A 26,033-nucleotide genomic window follows, 5' to 3' on the forward strand; every position below is an offset into this window, starting at 1 on the left:
ACCAATCAATAGCCAATCACTTAGGCCGATGGAGTAAAGCCAAGAGCTTTTGCTTGCTTGTAGATGAGGCTGAATAATGTTGTGCGTATGTGTGTCATCATTTGTGTGCAGCTTACGCGAGGATGTCTCTTCTTGAGAACATTATGGAATCCATCAGGAATGAATTATGCCGTGATTTAGCCTCTTCTCCTCCAACTGTCTCCATGTCATAAACGACAGCGGGCTAATGAGGACAAATGATAATGGGACGCTTTAGTCTCAATACAGAAAGCTCTGTTCACTTTCACTGTCATTCCACCTCTGTCACTATTTCATCGGCCACACGTCCTTCACTCTTGATGAAGAAGAGGTGAATCTTTGAATAATAAACAGACAAACAGATGATGTGAGGGTTTGACTTTTGTAACATCTTTTATAACTTGTAGCTTGTAACTTTAATACTTTAAAACGGAGCGTATTGCACCTTAAAGCCTGTACATAGTTTCCATTTTTTGAGACAAAAACTCAAACAAATGTTATTTTAAATATCTTTTATACTGTTCAAATTCCAAATTTAACACGCACAATCTGGTGTTTGTGTACAACAGTACTGCACAGTGTATTTTCTCTCAATAAAAGTGGTTATTAAATTGTAAATACACCACTTTTATCATGCAGTAAATTGTAAATAACTGCCAGATATTGAAAGTTATTCTGTAAAAATGGGCAAAAGCACACAGGACATTTTGGCCCTTTTACGAGTAAAATAAGCAAACAAATATATATATAAATAAAAAATGTAAATATCACACATGTTAAATGGTTACAGTTTGCGACTTTGATGATGTTAAAATTGCGTCTGTTAACTCCTCACACCTCTGGATACTTTGGACAGAAAATCAAGGTTTTAAGTATTTCTTTTGGAAAAATGAAACTGGTGTTTACAAATAATACTCCAGCAGCGAATGATAACAGAGCAGAGATCTGTGTCAGCACTGACTTACAAACAAAATGTGACCTCAGTTTGTTTGTTTATGGTCGTCCAATGACGAATAGCGAGCCACTCGTTTCTGGGACTGCCTTTTATCTTCGTTACCCGGGGCTTTAAGGTTGCATACCTCAGATACAGCTGTGAAAATAATGACTTCAAATGCACGTCCTTTGCTCCCAAGAGTCAACGTGACATTGACTCGCATTTTGGAAAAAAACCCATTGATTTACAAACTGTTTGTCAGGTCAGAGAGTGCAGTGTGATGATTATCAGCTTCACAGTGAGCGCAGAACATAAAGTGTGAAAGAAACTGGAAGTGTGAAAGAATCTATTTCGCCTACTTGAGCTTGAGAGCCCGTGTGCCAGAACCTACTGTTGTAAATGCTCAGACTGTGATCCGCCTGTTCATCCCCTGTCTATCTGTAGAAGTTAGGGTGTTGACGTGGAGCAGCCACAGCTCCAGCCCTGGAGGTCATATCTCCCCTGTGCTTCCCCGACCACTGTCCAGAAGCAGAGCAGGAGAGTTAACACTGCACTGAAGATAATCAACTACAATTATGTAGTTATACAGTCATTCCTTATTTGTCCCCTGGGGTCGTATTTTTATTAGCTCCCACTTTAGTTTCAGGAATATTACATTAAGTAAAGTCACTTGTTCTGTATCTGTAAGTTGTAATGCACATGTGTACATACGTAAAGTTAAGCATCACATTTTCAGGTTTTTCATAATATGTTTTATGAAAAGATTCATTCAATGTAAAACAAAGGGAAAACATCGGAGTTCTTGTTATTTATATGTTATTATGCTATTATTTTACCTCTTGAGATCAGACTGCTCTGTATGTGGCCCCTGACTTACAATGACTTTGACAGCCCTGGTTTAGATTAAAGACTAAACAGGTTTCAGAATAAGAGACATTGGTGATTCCGTTCAGACCTGGGATTAAAATCTGTCCTGAGTGACTGCGATCATGTGCAGAGCACACTAAATACATGGTCCTCATTGATAAACTTTAACCAGTGTATCTTGATTGAGAATCAATTAAAAGTAAAGGAAGTTACTTTAAATAACTTTCTGTAAGATTAATTTGATTATTAAGCCTGAAATAACACTTTAAACTTACATACAGGCTGTGTATTAGTGTAATGGCAGATGTATGAACAGAATAAACAGCAGAATGATCAATTACTGTCTCTCTGCACACAATTATTACGATTAAAATAGATCAGCCCTTTACTTTTGATGTGTTAATGCTGGTATCCCTTTAAAAACATAACGTTATTCTCAATAACAGACATGACATCAATGTGTATTTGAATAAAGGTTGTCCTGGGTTCTTCTGTTAAAGGACAATCATTCACATCCATCACTTCCAGCAGCAGCAGCAGCAGCAGCAGCAGCAGGGATGTAAGTGGCTTCTTTGAAGGTCATTATCAGGAGTCAGATCCTGCCTGAACGAGTTACAACTGCTCTGACTTTAGCCCGAGGATCAGGTCACTGTCACCTTTGATTTCTAGAAAGCATGTGTGTGTAGACAATTACTGAACCCATATTACTTCTTACCGCTGCAAAATAGTTCATGTTTATTGGCTTGTTTGCAGGATTACAGAAAACCCACTCAGCAGATTGTCAAGAAACAATGTGAAGGGATGAGGTTCCGTGAAATTTGAGTGAGTCACTGAGTTTTGAATGTAGTGTTTGGTCTGCGGCCACACGGTTGGTATAGTGGTCAGCACTCTTGCCTTTGCAGCAAGAAGACCTGGGTTTGAGACCCGGTTGGAACAAGGGCCTTTGTGCACAGAGTTTGCACGTTTTCCCCCGTGTGTGCACAGGTTTTTTCTGGGTTCTCAGGCTTTCTCTGCTGATCTGTCCAGGGTGTCGGCTGAGATTGGCACAGCGGTGGTGTGGTGGAGATGGGTCGTAGGTCATGCTCTCACCTGCTGAATCTCAGACGACTGGTTGCTGGACACGTGTGGCAGATGAGGACAGAAGTGCTGGTAATAACATGTCCCCTCTGAACTCATGGTGGCAGCGAGGCCTGCTGCAGCTGCTTATATGTCCACACATGTGCATATCAAAGTGAAAGTGTTTTAACCACTTGTGGCTCTTTTGGTGTTGAGTAAATGAGGGAGGACGATAACCATTTCCTGGTTATGAACGTGGTTAGTTTTGGGCAGAAAAAGCACCTGGTTAGAGCTTGGAAAAGATCCGGGTTTTTCCCGCTCACAGCATCTCAAAAAGAACACGCCATGTCGGAGCAGTTAAAACGCACTAAATGTCCATAAAAACACACCATGACAGGCTCTACATTTGGTCTTAGCCTGGTCTTCAATTAAGGTCTGCTGTTTGGCTGACCTCTGCTGTTCATTGCTTCTTTTCGTGAGAAATTTGTCTCAAATACTTCAGAACGATATTGTCTGTGATGTGTAAAAACTAGAGCTGTCTCTGTTAAATGTGATGAATTGAAGGCCAACTTTGACACTTTCGTTTTTAAGTGCGTGTAGCGTCTTGCTGTAGATGTGCAGGAGGAAATCTGTCTGTGTCACACTTTTAAAAACAGCTGATGATCATTGTGTCGTGGAATAAATGGAATAAAATGCAACTTCAGGAAAAAGACTACGGATCGGTCACTGATAGCGCGTTTGCATTTTATTCCATTTTCAGTAGTGACTTGTAGAGTAGTTATTTTTGGTGTAACTGAATCATTAGAATGTGTGTAGTGGAATAAGTAAAGTAAGGAAGTGGAATAGCTGCTGAGAAGATGGTGAGAAAGGTCACAGAATCACTCTGCCTCTATCAATTTGTACTCATACACGAACACAAAGAGTCAAACTGGTAAATGCTGCTGCATAAACATTTCATTTGAAATAATGAAATAAATGTGAAAGTCAAGTCTATAAAGTAACTTCCTTTGTTTCATTTGATTCCCAGTCAAGATACCCTGGTGAGAGATGCTTTACACATGGACTTAAAAACTGTTCAAACATGTGATTAACAGTTGAACTTCTGCAAATAATTGGAATTAAGAAAAAAAAGTTAGAATGTAATCTGGTGGAAAATGAGTTCCTTATGAGAATGCAGATTAGTTGTGTGGGAACAGTGCTCGAGACAGCATGTGCTCCGCTGAGTGCCATTCTGGTTTTGACTTGTGTTTGTTGTGAAGCGGAACTGAAGCTTTTGCAGAAACATGCAGCGCAGACAAAAAAAAAAGTCTGCAATTATGCACACAGCTCTGTGAGGCTGGAGCTACAAGCTAAAAGCGGCACGTTAGAATCAAAGTGCAGGACTGACCGACGGAACCACGCGTGCCTGTGTGGCTAAAAACACAATTGACCAAAAGGAAAAAAGAAAAAAGAAGAATATCACATTTCTACCTGCAACAACTCCGTTTGTTAAAAAAAGGGAATAATAATTGTTTTTACTATGACCACATGTACAGTGCTGTGGTCTGTAACTAGTTGGAATCAGCGTCTGTAACGAGAGCCAAACCACACACTGGTCCCCACTTGCAATACATTTGTGGGATTTAACCAAAACTCAATATTATACTTATGGTACCTCTTTGTCTAATAATCTCGCACAATATGGAATAAATTCAACCTTAAATGGAAATACTTCATAAAGAGCAGCTGGGGGTGAGATAACAACTGTCTTCCATGTAACTCAATGCTAAATACTCTTTTTCTTCGAGGTACAGTGTTTCAGTGGTTTCCTTTGTTTTGACTCTAACCTTGTAGTCCTGGGCTTAATTTATTGTTTACACTACTTTTCCTTCTGTGTCCTGCATTTCTGAGAAATAGCATTCATTCCTGATGAGTTCCTCCAGTTGCTGTGGTATTGGAAGCCTAATGTGCAGTTCTCTGGCTTGGACCTCATATTTGGCAAGAAGTGAAAGAATGAATATATTATTTTGGGTGTCTCAACAGCCGGGCAGTTTGGGCATCACTCTGCACTGGCTCCCGACACGCACCTCAATGTGTTGTCTGAGTTTAGCCTCAGTTTGGATCAACACAAAACCCACAAGAGCACAGCGGCGCTGCCAAACAATAGCTGCATTGTATTACTTCATCATCCTCGGCTGTTCTACATAACAAGAGCACTGGATGCTAATTTTGCCCCTGGTGTAACACAAGAAGCAATTTCGCCGAACATTGTCCGCAGAAGGGAAACGAGAGGAGCTGTGTGACGGGGGAGAAGACCATCGGCCTCAGGGAAAAATAAAACTTATAAAGTGGAGTGAAAAATCAGGAGTGACATCAGGCCGTGGTGTGTCCAAGTAAAGCATATTAAAGGAGAATCTTTTAATAAAGCAAGTCTCTCTTCAAAACGACCACATTACCATACGCCCACTGGCAGGCTTGTGGGTAATTCTTGCTCCTGTCCATTGTGATCATACAGAAATCTCCTCCTACAAGGGTTCCAGTGTGACACTGGAAAGTAATCTGTTTTTTGGAGTAAAAATTTACACAAAAAAACAAAACAATATTAGAAAAGTGCATGAGATGCAATACAAAGTGACAACTGATGTGACTTTTTCTTCTGTAAACTCACGACCCCAGACCAAGCTGTGGCTCCTTGTCATGTTTCAGATGTTAGTGATTTGTAAAATCCTTACAGTCATCCGATATTGAAAATGTGTGCTGTGGCAACAACAATCAACTGTCTGCACTTCACAGCTCCAAATCTTCTGAATGTAGTCTGGACAACTAATGGTCCGTAAAAAACAACAACACTTAACTTAGTCTTCTTCTCATCCACCTCCATCTTGCCCCATTCCTATACATAACTTATCAAATGACTGTAGAATAAAACCTGAGATGTGAAGGCCCTGGTATACTGAAGGGTGCGTTGGGTATCGCAGACCTGCGGGCTGTATAAAAACTTTGGACATGCTTGACTCGCACTGAAATTGCTGTAAAAGTATCACCAGGATGTGAGGTTTCAGTGGACATGTGCTGTTTTGCAATATTGGACTTTAAAAAAGGTTAAAAAACACCTGCAGCAGAGACAAACAAACTCCTTGCTCTGTCCTTGGACGTCTGTGAAGGTCCGGCCATTAACCGTGAAAATCTGCTGTATCTGTCCAAACCATCTTCTCTTTGATCTCGCAAACTCATCAATATCCATCCTCAGTAACCGAGCTCCCTTTCTCCTGCACACGCTGTCCATCACACCCATGGGAAATTGCTGTGGAGGCAGGACTCATAGCTTCAGAGTTCAGGGGTCAAGCATGTGCTCACACACACATACCTATTCCAAGGTATGAGTTACAAAACCTAAGGGCCATATAAACCTGAAGTGTTTCATGTTTAAATGCAAATGTGCATTTAAACATGAAACACTTCAAGACAAAAGAGGAGGAAATAATCCATGTCCTAAAAAGAGGAGTAAGTTGAATTTCCATGAGATGAGGAGGATTAGGGAGCTATATTTAGAGCTCAGGGCACAGGGTGCTGGTGGTTAAAGAATAGCATGATAATGCTATTACCGTCCCATCTCATCCCAGGCCGTCACATGACCAACAGCAGAGAGCGGCGTGTTCCCACTCTGAGCTGGACACTGTGACACTGAGGAAGTTAAGACTTTCTCCTGCTGGTGTTGAAGGGGAACTGCGCCGCCGTGTCCTCCTCTGAAGTCTCTGCCTAATCCACAAATCACTGAAATCAAATGATTTTTTATCACCATTTTATCATCATTTTATTTGTTTTTTAAGAAGCAAATAAAATATCGATTTAATCATTCAAAAATATTGTATTTTATTGTTATTTTATTGAAAATACACTTGTTCTTTGCGCTCCCTGATTTGTTCTTTGCGCCGTGGTTTTTGTTTGGGATTCTGACTGTGGGCGGGCCTTAGGAAGCTGCCTGCTGATTGGCTACTGAGTTTTGGCGCGACAGCTCGCCTGGAAAGTTTTCCACATCGACATTCCGACAAAATAATTGTAAATATCTAATGTTTACAATCTGACAAACGTTAGATACTTACAATTATAGTTTACAGATGGACTTCAGCAGATGGACAGCAACAGCTGTCACTCCAAAACTCAGTAGCCAATCTGCAGGCAGCTTCCTAAGGCCCGCCCATGGACACAAATTACTACAACTAGGCACAGTAGTAGAATATCAGTATCTTTACTGTAACTACACAACTGTACTTTTCCTTTATGATGTTTCATCACAAATTAAGATTTTTTTTAAAAAGTTAAAATGATGTATTTTGCGCATGAAAGCGGCCAAAAGATTACAGTTGGATTCATGACGTTGTTAATCAATTAGTCAGCTAAGTGGTAGACGACTGTTTTCTCAAGGAAAATAAAAAGTCAACTGTTTGGTGGTTCCAGCTCCTCGTTCTCCCTGTAATTAATTATCCTCCTGTCTGTAACAGTCGCCACTACAAAGCCAAACCAAACAATCAATCCAGCAAATAATCATGACGTTAATCTGTAATGAAAATAATCATTAGTCACAGTCTCCGTCTACAGCTGCAACAGTGAAATTATCCAATTTCATTTTCAATTGCATAATGCATGAGTAATAATAACCTAATGATACAATAATAAAAGAGTCAGAGGCAACATTTTTCTCCATCAAAGTCTTTTATTTTTGAGGATTTGAGTACATTTTCCTCATTATACTGACTTATACGTTCACTTGAGTAACAAATTACCTGTAATAGAGTATTTTTTCTTATAAATACATTGATTTTAAGTAAAGGTAATAGACTTGAATATTCCTCAGTCTTTGTCTCGTGCTATCCGTGCACTCTGCAGGTGTGCTCACTCCAAAATAAAGCTTTGTTCGTACACCAAATATGTACAATTGAGATGATGATTTAAGACGCACTTATACACAGGACAAGGGCAACGTCACCTGGATTAGAATTGGATTAAGAAAATATCTGTTCAGAGTCAGCATAATCAAAGGGTTACTTCAAAAAGATCGCGTAATGTAAGGATTTGTTTAGGGAAGAGATAAAGGCTTCAAATGTGCAGGAAACTTATCACTAAGACTGATTAAGGGATTGTTCCCCTACAGTTTAGGATAGAAGCGACTTGTACATAATGCCACGAAGTTTGAATGAGTGAATGCATATTTTTATGTGGGTTACATTGAGAAGGAATAGGCTGAAGCGCGTGGCTTATTTTGATGCATAACCGAGAGGTTATGCAAAAGGAAAAACCAAGAAAATCCAAAATCTAGAGGAAAATACATACATAAAACATTGCACTTAAAATGATAGTACTAGATTTTCACTTTGCATTGTAAGCTGTAATTATTTTACATTTCAAACTTTTTTTGAACCCCAAAAGAGTTTTACGCAATTTCATTTCATCACTGAGTTTGTTCCTTAACTTTACCCCAAAATCTACATTTAATATTTGTTCTCGCTTTGATAGTTTCAAACATAAATAATCCTCATAAATGACAAGTTCCTCCTCTTGAAAGCACAACCAGATCACATATAGGTTGTACTGGAAAAAAAGGATACAAGACACTCTATATTGCACATTCTTATAGCCTCTGTACGTTTAAACAGAATAATGGAAGAACAGCCTAAATGCTCTGTGTTCTAAGCGTGAATCAGTCAATATTTCATTTTTATCAATGGACATGTTGCTATGCTGTCTGTATGCGCTAAATAAATAAAGTGCAGAGGTTATTATATAGTTTATGTTTATGTCCATGTTCCCCCCCCCCCTTCTTTCTGAAACGTGGTCAACTCGGAGTTGACGTCACTCACAGCTCCGACTTCTGAGTTCCGATGTAAATGGAACACAGCATGATGCAATTCTTTTTGTTTGTTACTGTCAGGGTCTATAGCAGCATCAGCAGCAGCAGCAGCAGCAGCAGCAGCAGCAAGCCGATGAGCACAACGACATTAACACTAGGAGCATTTGTTTATTTATCGCAGGTCACGTCACCGTCGCAATATCAACAACAACAACAACATTGCAGATCATGTTTTTCCCCTAAAATTGCACAGCTTTAGAAGCTTCCCCTTTAATTTCAGAACCTCTCGGTTATGCATCGGTGGTGGAATTCAACCTGACCTGGACCTGGGAGCACACAGAGTCAGTTACATCACCTGTTTTAGATTTGCGGCGGCTTGAGCCTGGCTCGGCTCATAATGTAAAATTAACTCTCCTTCCTGTTCCATATGAAAATTTAAGCATAATCCCAGAAGTGCCGTTAAAAAAAAAAGAATAGCATGCTGGCCAAAACGCAGCTCCTGGTCACACACATGGCAGCGGCAGATCATTTACCCTCGAAAAAGCACCACAGTGAGGTAAAGTCTTTCTCTTTTACAAGCTCTGACTGCAGCAGCAGTGGTGACCTGAGGAGGACAGTGAGGCAGATTCTATTGACACAAAAAGCAGCAGGGCAGGACGGCCATCTCTGGTTTTCATCTCAGCGTTAAAGGGGTAGTTTGACACTTTTGGATGGGGGAGAAAAAAAAAAGAAAAAAAAAATTTGCTTTCTTAGTTCAAGACAGAATCCAGAGCAGCTTGATCACTGGAACTATTTCTGCTTGTTTTCATGCGGGACGATTATTGAATCTGACGTCAGTTATCCATCAAATGTTAGTGTTTAAACACTTGGGTTAACACTCGTGCGCCTATTTGTTCTCTCAAGGAGAGTTAGACGGGAAGATTGATACCATTACACACATACGCATCTGATAAATAACAGCAAGTGTGTTCAGGAAATGGCTAGATGCCCAAAAATAGACCTTACAGTAACTATAAATCATTCATTCATTGGTTACTGCTTTATACTCCAGGGCCACTGAAGACAATCCCAGCTGACAGAGGGTGAAAGGCGCGGGACACCACTCACTCCCACATCCACACCTATGGTCACTTTACAGTGTCCAGTTAATCTCTGAATGTTTTTGGACTTGTGGGAGGTCCGAAAAGTCCTGAACCGGAATGCGAACTGGCAACCGTCTTGGTGCGAGCCACGTGCACCACTACATGGCCTTAAAATAAGATAGTTAGATAGAAAACGTGATCTGTTTACATTGCGATGTTTTTGAACGACAAATGTTTTACGGCTGCAACTACTGTACATTTGTGAATTGACTGTCTCGAGGAACCACATCACTTCACAATCCTTTTACTTCACATCACATATCTGACACCATTTGTGGATTATCAGTGCAGACATTAACATCTGGACTACAAAGAGACATTAATAAAAAACAACAACCTATTGGTCTGCAGGAAGTGTTCATTTATCTGCATTAACAATGAAAATGGTTACAACTAGAGCAGTTCATTGTGTTTAACTCAAAATTGCAATTTGAAACAACAAAAATCCCAATGTAATTACTCTATTTTGGATCGATCGAGTTCTTTAGTACTTAATGTGTTGATGTTTTGTGGAAATGCTGCTAACACATTTTTAAATAATGACATTTGAAAATTATATCACAAATAAAATCAAAATGAATGTTTTTTCACCTAGTTGTAGTGTGCGCTGGTTACACAACTCAGATGTGATAATGATGCGTCCTTTTGACTTACAGTGTTGTTAAGAAACAACAACTGCACACACAACTGTTTGGCTGATTTATGACAAACATCTGTATGGACCAATGCAATCCAATACAAGTGGCACAACTTTAATGAAGCATGCATGTTCAGGGTTGGGTTGACACGGTTAGAGATGCATTATTTATGTTCTGTGTTTTAGCACCGGGGTCAACGTCACCTTTCACTACGACCTCAGTAATAAACACATTTCAGACGGTGTCATAAAAACTGAAAAGGGTTTTTGTGAAGACAGATAAGGGAGCACTGTTGTATTAGACTGCAGTCAGGTCTACAGGTGTTCCTAATAAAGTGGTCGCCCAAAGGTTCATTCATTTAAAAGAAAAAAAGAAAAATTGCACATCATTGCATCTTGTTAACAAATTTATTTTCTCTGGCAAAGTGTAATGTTTACATTGAAGCTGAAGATGACATAAGAACAGAAGACTAACTGCAGCTGTTCCATCACAGACTACAGGGATTCTATGTGCTCAGGTAACTATCCACAATCCAGATGTTCAAGCCAAGACACTTTTCAACAAAGGCAAAGTCTGAAGCGGCGGAAAAGCAGGGAGCTGTGGACGACTTGTTCTTCAATCACATGGTTCGGGCAGGACCTGACCTCCGACCCCGCGACCTCACCTCTTGGCCTTCTTCTCCTTCATGATCTTCTTGCTCTCCTCTCTTCTTCGTTTATTGACGGGGTTTCGCGGGTCATAGATCTCGAAGGTGTCCTCGTCCTGCATGTTGGCATCCTTGACTTTTCTGCTTTGCTCATCAAACTGCAGAACATGGCCCATCCTAAATCAGATGGAGAAAGGGGGGGGGGGGGGGGAGAGTTCAAAGAACCGCAGCAGAGGATCCACTAAATCACTGATCTATAGAACTTTTACTGAAGGCTAGTCTTTTGCTTTTGTTTGATTTCAATATTACAAATGTTCCCTGTTTGAAATCCTTTCGGGATTTCAAACAAAAAAAAAGTAGTAGTGTTTCAAAACAAAAAGTAGAAGTCTTCCCTCTATTTTTTTTTCTACAGCACATAATGAATATCATTCTTAAGTAGCTCTTATTTAAACTGTAATTAAATACAGTGATTAAAGCAAATCACTAAAAGAAAAGCTACACAAATGAATGTGTGTTTGGATTTAATATTTGATTTGACTTCATGTCAGTCACACGAGTTAAACGAAGACAAAGCTGTAAATTAGTACAAAAAAAATATCACCTTTTTTTCTTAAATATATATCTATGCGTATACATTGAGGATAAACTATATTCTAATGGAAAACCAAGCAAAGAGTTGAGCCGTACTCTGTAGTGGAAAAGCGCCATAATAATTGAAGGAACCAGTTTCCATTTGTGACTGATCTAGAGCTGAAACAATTAATCGATTAATCGATTTCTAAGTTAATCGACAACTATTTTGATAATCGATTAATCGGTTTGAAGCTTTTTTCATGATTAATACAAGATTTCCGATTGTTTAAGCATCTTAAAAGAGAATATTTTCTTCATTTCTTTGCTCTGGATAACAAAGAAATCATTAAAAGTGAATCATTTTGGTTTGTGGACAAAACGAGAAATTGAGAACATCATCATTTCCAGGTTTGACGAACACTGATCAACATTTTTTAATGTTTTCTGATATTTTATGGACCAAACGATTAATCGAGAAAATAACCGGCAGATTAATCGATTATGAAAATCATAGTTGTTAGTTGCAGCTCTAGACTGATCTGTTTACACCTGTGCAGGTGTTCTTGTAAGTGTACTTTACATGAATGGAGATTTTTAGGATACAGTGTGTAGAATTTAGCAGCATTTATTGGTAAAGTTTCATGTTGAAACTCAACAATCTCAACTCATTCTTTTCCCTTCCAAGTGTGTTGAAGAACCTATGGAGCCTTCAGTTAGCATCAAAACTCAATGATGTTTAGTTTGTCCATTATGGGCTTTTGTAAAAAACGTGGCGGTCCAAAATGGTGACGTCTGTAGACCTGACCCGGCTCTGATATAAGTATAAAACGGAAAACCACAATTCATATAATTAGGTAATTGTACAACAACATAATTATTGAGTTAACCTTTGCAAAGATGTAGCCGACTATGACCCTAACCTACAAACATTTCATTTAATCACACTCCAAGATAACCTACATTACGGCTGCCACCATATAGCCAAACCTGATGGAAGTGATCGTCTCTGGCTCGGTGCACAGTTTGGATATGTTTGTGTGTGTGTGTGTGTGTGTGCGTGTGTGTTTCTCGGCGCTCTCTCCTGCGTTCATTTGAAAACGGCAGGAGTTGTGACAGCTCATCTAGAATGTCATGGCTACAGTCTGGCAGACCCAGTGGGACTTCTGCTGTGTGAGTGAGCCGCTTCTGATAATTTGTCTAGCAGTCTCAGTGATGACGGTACGCCGGCCGTACGGCCTCGGACTCATGTGGCTCCAAGACGTGAGTTCAACCTTATCAAAGCCACAGTGTGCCGCCATGTTGCAAGGCTACACAAGCCTTCTTCTCTATATTTTTCTTGCTCACCCCCAAGTAGGTGGTGCAGTTACGGGAGTACAGGAGGGATGGTGAGACTCTTTGCATTGAAAGTGTGAACCCTGTGAGGTTGTGTGTCTTAGCAGAGACCAAGGAGGAGGAGGAGGAGGAGGAGGAGGAGGAGGAGGTGGAGGGGGTGAGGAGGGAGAGTCAAAATGTGTAGACACAGACACAGATGGAATAGTTTACCTCTTCTGGCCCAGACTTGACTTCCAATGTCTGAGCTGTAGTAACCCACATTCTGCTTGCAGTGCTCCTTAAGTGGCACAGACTTCCCACTGGTGTTTTTCTAGGACAGCTATGCTACTGCCCCAGTCCCTCCCTCCCTCCCTCCCTCCCTCCTCACTCTACCTGTCGGTGGCGGTGGGGGGGCATAGTGAGGCGACTACGGCCGGGAGAGGCTCCGAGCGCCAGCCAAGGCTTCTCTCAAATTCATTAGGGCCCCCACACGCAGACAGACGTATACTTCAAGGGGGCTTCTCGAGACTAATAGCAACTACAGATTTTGTTATTCTACATCTCTCACACACAGACACTTTGCTGGGATTCAAACACATGGTATTCATTTCAAACCCCTCACCCTGTGTAGTTAGACTTTGAGATCTTTGGTGAAAAACAGAATATGAGAAGAAAACACAGCGTCAGGGCCGATTTCCTGATGGCCAATCTGGTGGCTGCGGGGTGAAATCCCACCTTGACACACACACACACACACACACACACTTACTTGAACTTTCACACACATTTATCAGAACCTGAGGTGAGCTCTAGATCTGGTCAGGTTCATCATCCCCAAACCAAAGAGGTTTTCAGTTTGCAGTGGTCTCACTATTGTAATAAGCTGTTTCTCACACAATCCCCTCCGAGCCTGTGGATCAATAGAATAACAGTGTAAAACCAGTAGAGGCTAATGAAAAGGGCTTTTTTTCGTGCCAACTTGTCACGCTCGACATTCACTGTCCGTAAAACAATGCGTTTGCCAAACTGCTTCTTGAACTCTCCAGGAGCCCTCAGGACTCTGCTGCTAATATTTGCTACGGGGAACAGTGTCAGTGATTTAAAGTTGAGCGGGGGCAGCTCACACGCCAGCTATTTGACTCCGTCTGCTGCATGTTTATCATAAAGCAGTGAAATGTCAGATAACAAATGCTTCAACGTAAAATAGAAAAAGGTGTCGGTAAATGGTCTATACTGACGTATACGTTGTCCTTCTCCAGTCTTGATGTCGGTCTAAAGCACCTTACACTTGCATTTGGCCGTCCATACACATACTTATTCATATGTTGTCATGACCCCTTCCTATGACTCAGGTAGGCTATTGATATAGTTGCACATATGGGCAACATAAGGCCCTGGGGCAGGATCTGGCCTACAAACCAGCTTTATCTGGCCCACGACCTGCTCACAGTCTATCTAAAGTTGACTCTTGCTCAGCTCAAGTGACAGATGCATGCTGTGATATTAGCAGTTGTGATGTCAGAATCTAATTTAAGAAGAGAAACAGCCTCAGAAACAGAAATGTTGTGTCATTTTTAACTAAATGTGGACATCTACTTTTTCAAAATCGGACATTGTGAGACCGTGAGACACGGGATGAGTTAAAGCTCAGGATCTGTTACTGCGAACACAGACTGAACATTGATGTCATGTCTAATTTCTCCTACTTCTACTTCTCTGATTTTGGCATGCACTTGTTTGTATGTTTGCATAGGGAGGTCATATACAGTATACTACAGTACTGTACGATACTTTAATCTGAAATAAACTAAAATTCATTCAAAAGCCTGCTGTCTAGGGATGAGAGGATGACCTGAACTACGTATGAATGTGTGAGGTGGAGCTTCTGAAGGAGCACTGACGGTGGCTGGGTTTATTTGTTTTGCTGTTGAGAAGTGTCGTCCAGCCAACACAAGAAACATTTGGAGGTTGAAAACCTCCGACACAGACTTGGATCTCGACACGGATCCACAACGAGTGAACATTACATTGAACTTTTTGTTCGATGACAACATATTTCTGTTTTTCTAACTGATATAGCTTGTGTGAATAATGGCACTGACGACAATCTTTTCAATGAAGATAAACGACTTCCTGTGTCGACCACTCTGTCACCTGGGAGATAGCCGTCTCCACTAAACACCATGCACACTTTCTCCGCTTTAAACTGACGTCATGGTTGGACACGTGTCTGGCGCAGGACAAACACACTCAGAGAGATCTTGATTTCACATTGATCCATGAAATCAACTAAATCAGGCTTACTGACCATCCTGTGTCCTCATCTTCAGCCAGCTCCTCCAAGTTTTCCTCCGGAGTGTCAGTGATGGCCGAAGATAACTTGGACTTGAAGCTACTCAGAAGGGCCAGTGTCTGCAAGGCAAAAAACAGAAAAAAAGACAATTTAACGTCTTTAGAGAATGTGTCAAAATTCCATCCACCCGTCCCTCCACTTTCTCCTACTCTATCCTCCACATCATGGTGGCGGAACAATCAGTCAAATTCAATAAATAACGACAACTTTTTACCTGTTGCTCTCTGGTTGAGCCCTTCTTCAGTTTCTGTTTCCTCATCTCTTCATACTTCTTTCTTCCCTCCAGGTATTCAGCCACTGCCTCATTGGATGGCTTTTTTTCCTCTGGAGAGACAAAAAGAGACATTCACAATAAAACAGATTATCAAAACTGCCCAAGTATATGATACTACAACTCTACTTGGGTGTCAAATGCTTTTGTTATTTAGGGTTTATTGTTTTTGTTGACCAATTCATCAAGAAAACGAGTTACCCAAGTAAGTACAAAATTCTCTCATGCCCCAGGAGGAGGACCGTAATATGTAGATAAAAAATATGGGTCAAAATCTAACAAAAAATGAAATGGTGTTTTTTAAATGACATCTTTTACACCAACTGCTGGATCTCTCCATGAAGCAAAGGTGGCTGCATTTATCAGCAATATATACAGCAATTTAGATGACCTGGAAACTTCGATATCTACTCAGCTGCAAAAGTAAAAATACTAAATTGGGACGATTCTCTGATGCACACTGTAAGGCGTCAACTGCTGGGAGAGGAAATACCACTGCTTGACATGTTTTGGCACTTGACAGATGAGCAGCTAAAATGGGCAGAACATGATCAGAGAGAAAAGACAGAAGGAAGTAATGCACGTCAAGCTGTGACACTGACGGAACATGATAATAAGAAAAGGGGAAAAATGAGGCAACTTCGGGCTTTCCTCTCATCTCTGACTGACACTCTCTGCAGGAATCCATACTTCTGCCAACCTTTGCAAAGATGAAGTGGACGATGACCCCGACCTACTGACCTTTTACTTCATCATATGCAGACATGACCTACATTATTATGTAACTGAAGAAAAAAACACATTGGCAAATGTGCACTTTGTTCATGTGGTTTGATTAAAGAAATACCAAAGAAACTGTGTCAGGACAAAAACAGGAAACCGATGTGTGATTTAGGGGGCACATACAGTATTGGTAGTCTGGCTGGCATTTTTGCGTCACAGCAAGAAGGTCACCTGTGGGTTCTCTCCAGGTTCTCCAACTTGCTCCCACGGGCCAAAAACATGTAGATTGGGGATTAGGGGAATTGGACACTAAACCGAGTGTGAGAGTGAATGATTGTTGGTCCTGTGATGGAATGGGACAACCTGTGAACTTAGAGCTTTCATAAACTTGTCACTTTTAATTAATTTAATTGGTTTTGGTTTTCTTCACTTTCTCTGATAGCTATCTTTCAATTAATCAATAAAATAATCAACATTAATGATTAACCCTTAGTGCTCATGCGGCACGGATCTGTGCCACAGGTGCACCCATGGTAAATTGCCGTGGGAATAATACACAACTCCTTATATGGACATCCTGGGGGTGTGCGTTTATAGGTCACACATTCAGGCTTTAAACATTTCTGTTATGTGTTGTTGAGTCAAAGTTATGATTCATTTTTAGTCATGATATCACATTTTTAGTCACGATATAAAGTAGCGATAATTGTGCAGAAGTCACAAAATACAGCGTTTTTCTTTTGTTATTGTTCATAAAAAGGAGCCAAGCGAACTTTGAACTGTGATTTTAAACAGTTTTAGTACTTTTTTGCTCAGGTGTGTTTATATAGTTTTTTTTCTCCATCAGATTGTGCTGAAAAAAAGGATATAAGCACATATACTATATTGTACATTCTTACAGCTTCTGTATATATACTGTATGTTTAAACATAGTAATGGAAAAAAGCAGCCGAAATGTTCTAAGGGTTAATAATGACAATAATGAGTGAAGAATCCAACTGTTCCAAATGAATTCTGTGTGTGTTAACAAATGCCTACAGAGAGCCTGGAGTCATGGGAGCCGTGTGGAGGCGAAGCGAAGCTGGGAAATGATTTTCCACGAAACTGTCGCCCTGTGCAGTGGGTGCAACAGTGTCTCATCATGGCTGAACACGGAGACAATCAGGGTGCTGACATTAGTGTCTCATGCAGTTTATGTGCTTCTGTAAATCTCCCAGCTTAGACACAGAGTGGAGTCACAGAGGGGCAGACAGTGAGCAAAGTCTGCTGGAGCCCTCTCTTTCCACAACAAAATGTGATGTCACACACACGCACGCATGCACACAGACACACACACACACACACAGACACACACACACACAGCCAAGGCCAAAGCAGGACCGCGTCACACAGGCCAAGCTGTGCCACTCCTGACTGGATGCTCTGACACATTCAGCTACACAAAATAAATGATGCAATGGAGAAAACATTTTTCAAACTTGTGAGAGCTGCAATGTTATGACTTTCTGCCAATGTGTGTTTATTGTTTTTTATCATGAGCTTAACTGTGAAAAGTACGCTTACCAAAATGTACTAATTAGGACAAAAATACAGAAGAAATATAAGCAGAAAAGTCTTGAGTGACTTAATTTCAGGAAAAAAATACACTATAAGACTTTAGAAATCGAATACATTTAGACTTTAGATTGAAAGCGAATTTCTTGGCACTTTGCAGCACTTACCAAAAAGAACAGACGATTAGATCGTTATGGATTTCAGTTCAGCATTTTAGGAAATGTGCTTTAGACGAGATGACAGATATCCGTCACGTTTGACCACTCAGTATAAAGTTAAATAACTAGGAGATGGCTTAGTTTAACTCCACATGGCAGACTAGTGACTAGCACTGTTGTCTTACAGTAAACAAAAACCCAGTTCGACCGAGGGCCTTTCTCCGTGTGTGTGTTTTCTTCGGGTAATCCACTTTACTCCTCAGTCCAAAAACATGCAGAGTTACTTAAACACTCTGAATTGATTAGTTGTGAATGCAACTGTCCAGATTATATCACATATTGGTAACCAATGAATGAATGAATGAACACTGGAAAGGGGCAGGCAGGATATGTTTAGTGTTATTGATCAATAATTCCACATTAGCCTTGGAATACTTGCACACATCCTCCGTTTATATTCTAGGACGGTTTGGCAGAGAAGAAAAGGTTGTATTAGGGGAAGAAAGACGTTCCCCTCAGAGGAGGTGTTTGACATTTTAGAAACTCATAAACTACTCGTGTTTCTCTGGGCTTTCGGGATTTGGAAACTTCAAATACTGAGCAAATGCAGCTCTGCAAATCTAAGTGTCACGCACTTTTCCCCCCTCAAAGAAGTCTGCTCCGCTGCTGGTGGGGCAAATTTTTTTTTTTCTCATGATTTATGAGACACAGCAAGTGAGCTCCCTCTATTTCTTCCCCCCAATCTCCTCTCCTGCTCTTCTCGCCCTGCTGCAGCCTGTGACATGCTGGATGCTGACTGATGATGCCCTCAGGTCCTACCTGGTGAACACACATCACCCCTTCTCCAGCTGTTGTCACTACTATCTTTGAGTTTGATGGCCTTTCTAACTACATTCCTCCCCTCTCCTGTCACCTGGGTTCAAGGGAGCAACAAATCAAACCGCTGATGTTGTAGCAACGCAGGGCTGTTGTGGACCACAGACGCCTCTTGCATAAGACCAAAGGGTCTTCTTCTCTGTACAACCATTAACAGCTTTTACAGAAAAAAGGCAAAGCAGCGTGGCACTGTGCTCATTAATCAAAGAAACATCAAAAAAGTTTTGTCTGCCAGAACTTTAAGGTCAACACCACCTATCATCGTCACTTATGCAACTAAAAAGAGCGTTTATATGATCATATTTCACACGTGTCCAGTGAAATTGACGAACCTGCTCAAAAACCTGCTCGTGGTGTGTTGAGAGGACAAAATAACAAGCTAAACTAAATCACGAGGTAATTTCCCTGCAGCAATAATTCTTTAAAATCATGTCTTATGAGACATTCACAGCACACTGGCAGAACCTGTACAATAATCTTAAAGGGATAAAGACATGATGTCACATAATTTAGGGGTGGGTGTTAAATGGACAGTGGTTTCAGAGCGCCACTCTTATTTTTGGCCGTGACGCCCAGCGCTCATGCCAAAAACAGGGGAAAACCAGACGATGGGAACGTGCTGCAGTTAAAGTGATGATGGTTGAATAATAATTTATTGTGTATATTAGGGAAACATGATATTGGAGTTTTTGCCGATATTCAATTTGCTGATATATCGGGTGCTTGGGCTGATAAACAATACCAATACCGACAAATAAACTTTTTTTTCCTGAACCCAACTGCGGAGTCTCCTCTGTAGTGAAATTAACAAAACATTTTTTGTATTTTTACTCATTTCACAGCAGATATGAATTTTCTTTATTGTGTAAAATAAGTAAACATGAAAGTTGGGGAGGGCGCTAGGAGGTAGCAGCCTATTCAACTTCTCTATTTTAGGCGATCTTTCTGGGGATCTTGGCATGTTTGCTCATATCCCATAATACATTTTTAAGACAATATCCCTGGTGTATATCATTCTTTGAACAAGAAATGTTGAATTTTAAAATAACTATAAATAATTGTATATTGTATAAATATCTTTACACATGCTGAGTGTTTAACCTGGGGACTGAACGTGTCTCTATTTGTCAGATGACGAGCGGGACAGGAAGTCACACAGAATAAAAATAATAATCATTTATGATTACAAAATAATAATGACTGAGAACCTTCACTGACATAATAATCATTTAGCTTCAATTATTTTGTTTTTTGTTTTTGTTTTGGGTCATAATCAGAATTGAAAGTTATGATTAACTGCATAGCCCTAGTATATCTTTACCATTCATATAGGGATGAAACTTTTCTATCGTTACTGACTAATGTGGTGATATTAAAGCAAAGATTAACAAATATTCTATAAAATATCATATTATATTAAGCATGCCACCACATTACTTGATATTAAATGAAATTAAATATAAATGTGTATGATCTGGACAGTGTTGTTAATGTTAGTAAAGTAAGTTAAGTCTGATTTGGTTGCAGTGATATTAGCAGTATTTTGGGAGGAATTCACAGTTTTCATCCACTTTAAATGATTCAAACTCTATGAAGGCCTTAGGACACTCTTTTTCACGTGTTTGGCGTCACAAACACGTCCAAAGACATACAGACTGAGTTTAGTAAAGAGGGTTTTCAAGTTCTGTCTGAGGGGAGGCTCGCAGTCATAGTTCATCAAGACAAAATCCTCCGTCTGTGCTCAAGGACCCTGTGACATCAGTGCTGGGTGTGGTTACAGGTGCTACCAAGCACTTGTCTATACACACAGTTAGTCTTTAATCAAGAAAGCTGCTTCACAAGGCTTCAGGCAGCCATTAAAACAGTCGCACATTAGCTTTGGCTGCAATCGTGCCTTAGCCTGAGTAATGGCAAACCTGTGTGAATCAAAAAATGGACTGGTGAATTAAAATGGCAGCCAACAGAAGTAGAAGTAAGATGTTATGTGGAATAAATCATACACTTTTCCATAAACTAAAGAGCCTTTCACTATATATATATATATATATATATATATATATATATATATATATATATATATGTTTTATATAGTGTATACATAGCGTATAAACTGTAATTCACCTTTTAAAAATGCACCATGCCATGTGTGGAAAGCTTTGGCCTTGGTGGTGCTACTTTCAGTGTGTTTTGGTCCGTGTCAGTCTCAGTCTTCACACAACCTTGACAAATTATACATTGTTTGAAAGCTCAAACTCTCCTGACTCTATTTCCAAAGAGTTTGGAAACACATGTCCATAAAAGGTACAACAACAGTGGCATACTAATTTATTTATGCCAAAAAACAGACAATGGAAAAAAAAAACAACCAATCTGCTCTGTTTGTGATTATGTGACTTTGAAAGTATTGTGTTAATACCATTGGAAGTAGACTAACGACTAGAGCCAAAATGACCTGAGATGAGTAACATTATCTTTAAATGTTGCTTATATTATAACTTTAGGGCTTGTGTTTGATAAAGGTTTAAAGTAAGCCTTCATTCTGGTTTGAAGAAAGATGCTTTTGAAACATTTAATGTGCGTCTACACTGTTTTTGTCTAATAGAGTAGGACTTTATACACATTATGTTTTATATCTAATGCATCATTAAGTCTTTTAGACCTGAAACAATGAGTTTCAAATGAGTAAAGTTCCAAAATTCCCTGGTACCAGCTTCTCAAATGTTAACATTTTTGCTTTTCTCTGGAAATGCAATAACTTGGAAATGTTCTATTTTCTAATTTTAGAAAGCAAATCAAATATTTATATGCATCACATATGAACAAAAAACTAACCTACACTGACCAAAGGGAGAAGGGCATGTGAGTGAAACAAGACCAGCGATTGACCTTCACAAAGAAGGCAGAGTAGCACCAAGAGGATGATTTAAGCTTTAAGGGATGACAGTGCTGTTCCTTAATGTGTCTGAGGCTTGAACTGCTATGCGGCTTCTCCAGCGGGATGAGATAAAACAAGCCCTCGCCACAGTGTTCTACTGTGGCCGCATTGAGCTTTGTGATTTATAGCGACTGCAACAGACATTTGTCTCCCCTGCAGTGGCCATTGGCCCGTGACATCTAAGAATTTCATCTAATGGAATTAACTTTTACTTCCCAGATAGAAATGTAATGAAGAACTCTTAAAGAGAGACTCCTGCCTGTGTCTAAGCTGCCAAAAAGCTGCCAAAAAAGCTCAAAACAATGGTCCTGAGCAGAGACTAAATACTGTGAAAGAGATTGGAGGGACCTTGGGGCTAGAATGCTGGTCTGCTGCTGCCTCCCTTAGTAAGTATGTGTTGCTCAGGTAAATTCAAATGAAGGCATGCAAAAAGAACACATTTGCCAGTGTTCTGTTAGGTAAAACCATTGTTTTTGTTAACGGACGAAGTGACAAACTTTTTAAACTGCTCTAAACTGCTTTATTCTTAAGATAGTGGACGCATTAACACCCGTACTACTGAGAGATGAACAAGAACAAAATGAGTCTGACTATACAGATATGCCTGTTGTCAAGGTACAGAGAGATATATAAATCTGAACACACCAAAGAAGACTTTAACCATGTGTTCACCATTGTTAATATTGTGGCAGTGGCTGTAAATAAATCAACATAGAAGCTCAGAGAAGTGTAAAAATACTGTGAACCTGCGGCCGGTCGGGGGACCTGAGCTGAGGAGGCGCTCATGCAGCTCAGGAATGTGGACACATGAGTCCTCAAATCACCTATGCATGTGTTTTTTGTGATCAGATCTGTGTTCAGACCGGAAGTCATTGCTGTCAACTTGTGATCAGATCACTCAGGATGGATGTTAATACCAGATCTGAACGGGGCCTTAAGCTGATGTAGATTTAAATGGGTATGCCTTTTGTTCGATGTCTTAAATGGACCCTGGTCGCTGCCATGTTTTCGCTGAGCCCACTCCTGACCACCCTCATCTGCCTCTCGACACAGGAAGTGTGCAAAGTGCATTCACTTGTATGTAAGACACTGATCACTGATCCCCAGACAACCCCGAAAACTCCTGAAATCTCCCTTTAAGATTGAAAACAATGTAATGTTTATGATCTTTCACCTTAAATCACCACAGAAATCTTGAACCAATCTGCAGTCCGTCATGAGTGTACTCACTGTCTGCAACACAAAACCATCTGAGTTTGTGGAGGCAACGAAATCTAGTCATGGTCTCCAGTAAATGTTGGCTAATGGCAATCCCATAGTTAGGCTGATTCCTGCAGAACCTCCCCCCTTCTCCATCCTCATGAAAACCATTGTGTTAAGTTGCACAACAACACAACCTCAAGCAAAGCTCTGTGCCTAAGTGGTTTCTGTCATTTTCAAAAATGCATTACGGCATCAGCAAAAATCCCAAAAGTGACTGCATCGTGACATATCTGAGACTCGAGGAGCTTTAGGAGGGAGGGAGGGATTTGTTTTTGTTTTTGTTTTTGTTTTTACAGAATGACAAAATGACCAAAGCTGTAAACTCACAAACACACACAGTTTGACGTGCAACTGTGGTGGCCACTCAACAGTTTTTATCCCCGCAATTTTCACAAAAATGCAGACCCTTTAGGGGGAGGGGGGAGACAAAGTCGTCTGCAGCTAATTGACAAAATCAGAGGGTTGCCTGTCTTAGTGTCCATTAGCAGGGAATGTAGCAGAGACCACTGTCTTAGAGACGGCCTTAGAGACACTTTTTCCTTTTTTTTAAACCATCAATAAAAACATCAAATTGTGGTCAGGGACGTGTGCAGTACATTATACAAACAGAATTCTTGCACAACAGTGACACACATCAGTTCGTAAATATGGGGGGATGAAAGACGCTTACTCACCCTCCTTGACTTCATCAACAGGAGGTTTCAAACTTTCTTCTTTCCTTTGCTTTATGGCCTGCAGATCCTTTTTCAGCTGTCGCGCTTCTTTGCGTAATTCCTCGCTGCAGGCAAAGACAATTAGGATATAGCATTTAAGATTAATACGTTCAATATAACAGTATAAAAAAACATATACATAGGGATGCATGACATTGACACAATATGAGTATTGTCAGATTATAGACAATGTGTTTCTTGTTTACAGATGAGTAATTATTGTCCTACTAGCAGTACTTACTCAGAACAAAGGTTGTCTTTCTTTTTTTATATCCTATTAAAATGATGTCATTCAGTGGTCGTCGTGAATGTAATCACCCTGGTGCACTTATTGCATTCTTTCTCACTCTTTATATCATTATATATACTGTAGTTAAGTGCTTTTAAACATCGATTTGGTCACATAACATTTTAACTGCGTTAAATCCCACATCAAGATGACATCAGTCAAAAGAGACAAGTCTAATGTCAAGTCCCAAGTGAAGACCAAAGAGTCCCAAAATTACTTCCCGGCAAGTCCTATGGGAAAAGATGCAAGTCTCATGTCAAGACAAGTTCCAAGTCAACACTGAGACCAAAATGAAGTCCAAAATCAAACTAGGGATGGCTTTTTTGTGTCTGATACTGAAATCAATGCAACCTCGATTATCTGTCGATACTGAGTTGTTGTACTTCTTTTAAACCATTAAGCTGTTAACAACACATTTGTCCTGATGCATTACTACCTAGTCATAATCCGCCAAAACACAATGCTCCAAATGTGTAGCAAGTATTCTGCTCCTATTAAAAAGAAATACACAGCCTACAACACATCTCAGTGAAAAATGCTGCTGCTGTTTTCACAGTCCTTACTTGGTGAAACATTTATGTGATATTTAAGTGTTTTAGATCATACCGGATTTTAAGTTTTCTTTTTTTATGATGTAATTTTGACCAATATCAGACCAAGATTGATGCGTCTCATCCGTACTTAAGGGCAATAAACTCCAAATCCTGTCCTTAGTCAAGAACCTTCAAGTGCCAAGTAGTAATCCTAAGTCAAAACCAATCAATCCATATTTGAGGTTAAGGTTGATTTAGGTAACTCATCATGTCAAGTTTCCAGTCAAACACAAGAAATCCCATTAAAGTCTTTGGTCGAGGCAGCACCAAGACAGAGACTCTGAGGCAAAATCCCAAGTTAAGACCAACATGTTCTGAAGATAATTCCCAAAATGAGTCACAAGTCAAGAAAAACAAATCAAATATTGTCTCAAGTCAAGACCAACACCTCCTAAGTTAAGTCCAAAACCGTGTTTTAAATCCCAGTCTCCGACCCAAGCCCAGTTGTCAGGTCAGGTAGTCCCATTCTTTAGACCGAGTCATGTGTCCCATGTCCAAGTCTCTGCATAAACAGTGGGTAAAATGCAGGGAGCAACACTTTGGAAGCCACGGGACAGTATTGCTTTTAACTTTGTGGAGTTAACAAAATAAATGTCCCATGATAACTTGAAATATACAACCGTCTAATACTCTTAGTGGCAGCAGTAATAAAAAAACTTTATTCCTTTCCCAAAGTTGCACTACATTAAGTGTTACGGGCACCATAACCCTTAGGAACCGCTATAAAACCTTTAACTAGATGACAGAGGAAGGCCAAGGCACATTTTTGAATCCTTGATTGAAAGTAGCATCCATTGGCGCAAAGCCCGGTACATTCAAGGCTAAATGTGAGTCTGAAGTGAGGCCAGCGATGTTGATTATTGTTCCCTTTCACTTGATTGAGACTACTGTCAGTTACATAGCAGAAATGTTATGTTAGGAAATTATATTTTTGCACTGCCCGACAACTCTGTTTTCGTCCCATCTGCTTGCGGAGCTACAGAGCTCAGGTAAGCTGCACAGTCTGGGCCCCAGGCCTAGAAACATGCGAGGCGTCTCCAGACAAAACAATGGCTGCCTTTGTTTCTTACATCTGCTTCTCTGAACTGACATTCATTTATATCCATTTCTCTCCTTTTATCTGGAACTTTCATTCTTGCGTTTGTAGCCTTCCAACAGCCTTGTTAGTATCTCGGTTTAACTCTCCGACATTGTCTGCAGCAAGGCATGGAGGCATCAAACTGAGTGACATTTTTAACTCCAAGTGCCTCTACAAATATTAACAGCTGTGGCTGACTTGATGTCATGTCTCCT

General features: G+C 40.2%; 1 protein-coding gene across 1 annotated transcript in view; it reads right to left on the bottom strand.

The window, feature by feature from the left end:
- Positions 1-10,875: 10,875 nt before the first annotated feature.
- Positions 10,876-26,033, bottom strand: part of cwc27 (CWC27 spliceosome associated cyclophilin) — a 28,315-nt gene continuing 13,157 nt past the window's right edge. Inside the window, exons 11-14 of the mRNA XM_058618176.1 lie at positions 23,820-23,923; positions 15,580-15,689; positions 15,321-15,424; positions 10,876-11,305 (exon numbers count right to left, since the gene is read on the bottom strand). Of these exons, the coding sequence (XP_058474159.1) occupies positions 11,143-11,305; positions 15,321-15,424; positions 15,580-15,689; positions 23,820-23,923 (481 nt within the window). The 3' untranslated portion in view covers positions 10,876-11,142. The remainder of the gene's footprint in view (positions 11,306-15,320; positions 15,425-15,579; positions 15,690-23,819; positions 23,924-26,033) is intronic.

The sequence above is a fragment of the Solea solea genome, chromosome 19 (genome assembly GCF_958295425.1).
Source record: "Solea solea chromosome 19, fSolSol10.1, whole genome shotgun sequence".
Classification (NCBI taxonomy): Eukaryota; Metazoa; Chordata; class Actinopteri; order Pleuronectiformes; family Soleidae; genus Solea; species Solea solea.